The sequence below is a fragment of the Parasteatoda tepidariorum genome, chromosome 10 (assembly GCF_043381705.1).
Source record: "Parasteatoda tepidariorum isolate YZ-2023 chromosome 10, CAS_Ptep_4.0, whole genome shotgun sequence".
In the NCBI taxonomy this organism is placed as follows: Eukaryota; Metazoa; Arthropoda; class Arachnida; order Araneae; family Theridiidae; genus Parasteatoda; species Parasteatoda tepidariorum.
The window spans coordinates 71,627,251-71,633,250 of NC_092213.1; the positions used below are offsets into that span (position 1 = coordinate 71,627,251).

Below are 6,000 nucleotides of genomic sequence, written 5' to 3' on the forward strand. Positions count from 1 at the left end.
TTTTTTTCTTTCCCTTTCAAATACTACCAACGTTAAAGAAGAATTTAAGAAAGTTAATAAGAATTGATTTGGGAAAGAAGAATTTTTTGAGATGCGTTATTTATCATCAAAAAAGGTCAAATGTGTAAAAATCACATTTTTGACTTAGTCGCTTACGTTGATTTTTCAATGGTACAGTACTTAAGGAATTGAATTTTAACTTGATCAACAGTGCCATTTTTCTATATTGTGACTTCGTCCGTTTTCCAAAAAAGCGTCTAAGACAAAATGATGAGTAAAAATTTAAAGCACATAACCTGAAATTATTCGTTACACTGCCTCTATAGTATAAAATAAATTAATTCCTTCTAGGAATCATTAGAATGCGAGAAATATTCATTTTTTTACTGATTGGCATAGATTTGTATTAATCTGGAATTTCCGCTTAATAAATATTAGTATTACAAAGCCTAATTAGATCTTTGTTTTTAACTTATTCGTTTACATTTTCCGACCATGCTTTAAAATACAACATATTGATGTCTTAAAAATAATCAATGATATTTTTCAGATTATCAAGCGATTGCTGTGATGGCTTTGTCTTGCTATGAAATTCAAACAATGTTTTTCAGTCATAGTAAGAACGCAAATATAAAAACTAAGTATGAAAATACACTACAACGTTTCAAGAAAATGCAGCTTGCAGATGGCAGTTTCGGGAATTTTCATACAACATCTTTAATAACTCAGGTTAGAAGATATTTATTTAAGTTATGACAGTAGATATATGTATTTTATTATGTAAACAATTAAATATATAAATAAAAATTATATCGATCAGAACTAATGAAATAACAATAAAGTAAGGTTGGTAAATTTAAAGTTGAAAAAGTAAGCAAATGACATGCTTCATGTACTTAGGAATAAAAACTTGAAATCAAGAAACGTGTTACTAAGAATTTCAAAGGAAGGGGCAAAATAATTTTAGAACATTGTTAAAAGTTTATCTTGATGGTTAAAAGGTTTAATGTAATTTGACAAGAAATAAAAAAATAATAAAAAATACAGCATTGAACACTGGTGTCTTTTTCTGTGTTAAAGGTAAAGTCTTTCAATCGCGGCATAACTTCCAACCTGCGTTAAAAGTAGTTTGCGCTTATTTGCAGTTATTTAGATCTAAAAGAAACAGTTCGTCATTAAAATTTATTAATTTTCACTTCATACATAATGTATTAATTTCATGTTTCAGGCTCTTATTTCAAGTGGCCAAGAAAATGCAACAGACTGGAATACCAATGCAACTATCCAGTACCTAATGCAGCAACTTAAAATGCCACATGACCTTCTCGCAAGTTATTTAGTCCTGCCCGTTCTAAATGCTAAAAGCCTCTCGGATATTTCCAAAATTAATTGCTCTTTAAATCCAAAAAGGAAAGGATACGGTAATCTAATGAGTGTTTTTGTCCTACATTACGTAATAACTTTAAATCTCTTATAATTTTGCTACTAGATTTTAAATTATTTCTATTATTCTTTTATGTTCTAAAAATACTTACCATATATAGCAATTTAAAAATTTCATAGATTCATCAAAATTTCAGAAAAAAATTAAGTTTGTGTTTTTCAATATTCAATTGCTTTTTCTGATTAAGTTACGTATTGTAGAATATAGAATGAAAAATGGAAATTGTAATTATTGCCTATAATTATTTAAATTTTTTTAGATTCTAGGCTTAATGAAGGGCGCGTCACAAAAAATATATGATTTAATATAACTAGTCACGTTTACCGTACATAAAATATTTTATATATTGTGTGATTATAGTTAAAGTCTGATTCAGAAAAATAATCTTTTTTTTTAAGATGATTGAAGGAGCATATTAACTTTTTTTTTAAATAAATATTTGCCTAGATCTTGTTATTTATAGGCAGTAAAGACAACGTAACAAGCTCAGGTTGGAGAGAAGCACATTTCGAAACCGGTATTTGTTAAGTTTTGAACTTAATAATTTTAAATTTCTTAGTCCAGAAGTTTTTGCGCAACAAAGCAAAATTTTTTTTAAAAAAATTGAACACCCAAAACAGCTGCTGCAGCGACAGTTTTGTGATATAGGGAGAATTTGAAAATCAGACGTTATTTATGCCGCTTGATTCTACAATTATGGAGCCAACTTGGCGGAGTGGAGGAGAGTTTTAAAACCTGCATTTTTGTTTAGGAATATAGAGGCTAAAGTGAAGCGTTAAGCATGAACACAAAATTGACAACGGAAGGGAAAATGCATTGATTTACAATATCAGCAAAGTGCTTCTTTGCAGCAATACAGTATTCTAAATTTCTATCTCAATTCAAAATTGCGACAACTGACAGTAATACGAACTACAGATGTGATTACCTGGTTATGCAGTAGGCAGAAGCGAACAGAGTTCTGATGTATTAACGATTCCTACCCATCCCTTCTACAACGCTCCCAGATTGGTTGATAGTCATCATTTTGAACATTCATTGCGAATACTGTATCCCTGCAAATAAGCACTTAGCGTTAATTTTGTAAACAAACAAAATTTTCCTCCACTGTTACGTTTTGTGTGCATACCTTAACAGGTCACTTTAGACCTTCTATTTTTATACTAAAATACATATTTCAGTACGCTCAACCACCTCTCCAAGTTTGCTCCATGGTCGCAGTACATTGTATGTATATTTTTGATTATTTATGGTTTTCTCATGTTTTAAATGATTAATCTAGATAGTTTTACCTCCGAAATGAGCTACTATGAAGGTCAGACGATGCGCATTCAATATTCTCTTTACATGGGGGACAAGAAAGATGTGATTCATACCATCTCATTACTGGCGCCCGTAAACTGCACAGCCTATAATGTAATGGAGCTGGCAGCATCTAAGGACTACAAATTCACGTAAGACAAATGTTTTCAGAACATTTCTTATGGTTATTACTAGTACAGCACGCGTAGCAGGCAGGAAAAGATAAGAGAGCTGCTACATCTTATGTACAAAAAATTCCAATCATTTCGCTGATGGGCGAAAAGATGATAGTGGCATAAATCAAAAACTCAATTTTTGCGTAAAGAGGGTTTAAAGTTTTCATTGCTAAGCAAAATGCATAAGAAATGCTTTCGTTTGCTTAAACGATGATTACCTTCAAGTAGAATTATGAGTTGTGCAAGTATTGCTGCTAAAACAATGTGTATTTTTCTATTTACACCTGTTCTTAGTTCTAAAAGCGTGTTTTTTTTAGTAGATTGTAACTCATGAGCGATTTGTTGCTTAATGCGTGCTCATGAAAAAAAGTTTCCAAAAAATCGTGGCCTTTTGTTTTCAAGGACAATGAGAAGGTTCAATAAGTTTCAAATAAATCTTTTACAAGCAGTGGTCTTACTGGTCTAAGATATATTTAGCAAAATTGAAAGAAATTTTAAGAACAAAACAATTGCTACCATATTTTCTATGTAAGTGGCTTTCATATAAAAACCGCTTTTTGTTACTAGACATTAATAATGGGTTAAAATGCGACGAAAAATTTCAAAGCTTATTTACCACTTCTTTATGTTTTAAAAAATGACGACTAATATTAATTTTATAATATCTCGTACTTTAAGGGTAAAATTGATAATATCACAAATACTAGTTATAAACTACCTGAGTAACCTTTTAATTATTCAATGAGCATCCGATTGATAATCATCAGCCAGGTATCTTTAGGGCAGATTAATGGCCACTCATTTAGCAGCATCATATTAGGCTCTCACAGTCAAAACAGCTATGCCTTGTCCGGGGTTTGAACCCAGTACCTTGCTGAAGTGAGGTCAGCTCCCTGACAACTGCACATTTGGTCGGCAGCAATATGAATCTAATTATATTAAATCAACAGCCAAAAAAATAAATTCTTGTTATTTTAAATATACCACTATAAGCTACGCTATTTGTTATACCTCTATATATTTGTTATACGCTATTTGTTATACCACTTATATATATTTGCTATTTTAACTATACCACTATACACTATTTTACAAAAAAAAGATATATCTGTATGAGAACTTATTTTTTGTTAATCTCTCTCTCTTTCTCTCTCTCTCTCCATTAAATAACAGAAAAAAGGGAAATTTTCTTAAATTTGAGTATTGCCTGACAACAGAGATATGACCTGAAAGAAGAACATATTTTTCAGTCAATTTATATTTTTCTCTTTTAAATTTCAGGTTTAAGAGCAGAAATATGTATGTGTATCAAATCGATGAAGTAACTAATGATTCAGAAGCAGGACTGTTCTGGTTTTGTTACAATGGCAACGCTTCTCACAGCATTAGCAGATGTATAAAAGGTAATCCATTTTGTATTATTTTTAAGTTTTTTGCATTGAAAAATTTCTGAAAGTTTACGACTTGGAAAGGACTCAGATTAATGATCATCGATTAATTAAAATTTTGTTCTACGGTGTACGTTAAATAATCTAAATCATTCCCATCTAAAACACACCATCGAAAGATCCACTGATACATTAAAAAAAAAATTCTAACTGCAAATCACGGAAAACCACCGACCCCTGCCAGCTACTGCTCACCAACTTCCTGACAAATTTCGTAGTTTCTCTAAAAGCAACCACTCGACAAGTGGCGGGTCAACAAAAATAAGTGGAGATTTAAATTAAATAAACAACCGGTTACTTTTATTTAAAATCGCTCTATGATAAAAATAGTTCAACGAAGAAAAAGACTAGAAATAGAAATTTTCATTAAAATATCTATCAGTAATCATCAATTTGGAGTGGAGACATTTATGTGGAAGAATAATTCTTTAACACTTCACATATTTCAAAGTTGTAATGTATACATAAAATGTAATTTGCCAACCCAAACATTTTTATATAAGGTTCTTTAAAATCAGTATGTTTAACTAAATTTTATCGCAAATTTATATTATTTTAATTTTGGAATAAGCTTTCTGTAATTACAGGTTATTTATAATAAGAATTTTTTTTCGAAAATATCTAATTTAATGAACAAAAAAAAAGCTTACAAAAAGTGGCTATTAAATAAAAAGGACCTGGATCAATTGCATACCTGCCAACTCTTCCGGATTTTGCGGAAGATTTTATTTTCATATTTAAAGTGGTAGTAAATATATACTATTTTTTCTTTTACAAATTTAATTTTTATATGATTTTGATCTCCACTATTCTTACAAAAATTAAGCACATATGTTAATATGCGTTACTATCATAGTTGTCAACTTAAGTTTTCTCAAATATAATGTATTTGTTTGCTTAAAATGGAAGTTTCAATTCCATTTTAATACCACTGGGAAAAATTATAATGGAAAGGATTAAAAGTTGGCAGGTATGCTATTGATATCGGTCAAAGATTCGTTAAGTTTGAGGAAAAAGTGGCTACTAAGTTCTTAAAATCTACCGGCCTCTGGCTACTACCTGAAAATTCAAATTTGCAGTTATATTGTAGTTCCTTTCGGGTTGCTTCGCGACCCATGCGCGCTGCGTTCACTCATCAATTACTGAAGCAAGGTATTTAAGTACTCTTGTCGAGGCAATATGAACGTGCATATCTAAAAACTACCCGCCATTTCGTGTTTACTAGCACTTTAGACCTCCAAAACTATTGAGAGAATAAAAAATAATATACGGAATAATTAATATAGATATTAATGTTTCTCTTTTGAGAAAAAAAATACTGAACTTGCCAAGAAAATACTGTTTCTATATATTTTGGTTTAAAAAAACTGCATTTTGATTCAGAAAACCGAATCGAAATTCGTTAACGTATTGTAAATGCTGTTCCGCGAATGTTGTTCGAAACAATGCTATTACGGGGTTTGGATTCGATAACGAGTAGGGGCTGAAAACCCATAGTTGTTAATTATTAATTAAATGTCGCTGCTAACGAGTATGAATGTGTTACTTTAAATTATCGTTGGGAGACACTCAAAATATTTCAAATAATATATATATTCATAGTAAGAACGCAAATATAAAAACTAAGTAT

The 6,000-nt window shown here is 30.5% G+C and overlaps 1 protein-coding gene across 1 annotated transcript in view; it reads left to right on the top strand.

Annotated features, from left to right (window-relative positions):
• Positions 1-526: 526 nt before the first annotated feature.
• Positions 527-6,000, top strand: part of LOC107442790 (uncharacterized protein CG3556) — a 7,692-nt gene continuing 2,218 nt past the window's right edge. Inside the window, exons 1-4 of the mRNA XM_043055313.2 lie at positions 527-729; positions 1,229-1,421; positions 2,727-2,898; positions 4,204-4,325. Of these exons, the coding sequence (XP_042911247.1) occupies positions 571-729; positions 1,229-1,421; positions 2,727-2,898; positions 4,204-4,325 (646 nt within the window). The 5' untranslated portion in view covers positions 527-570. The remainder of the gene's footprint in view (positions 730-1,228; positions 1,422-2,726; positions 2,899-4,203; positions 4,326-6,000) is intronic.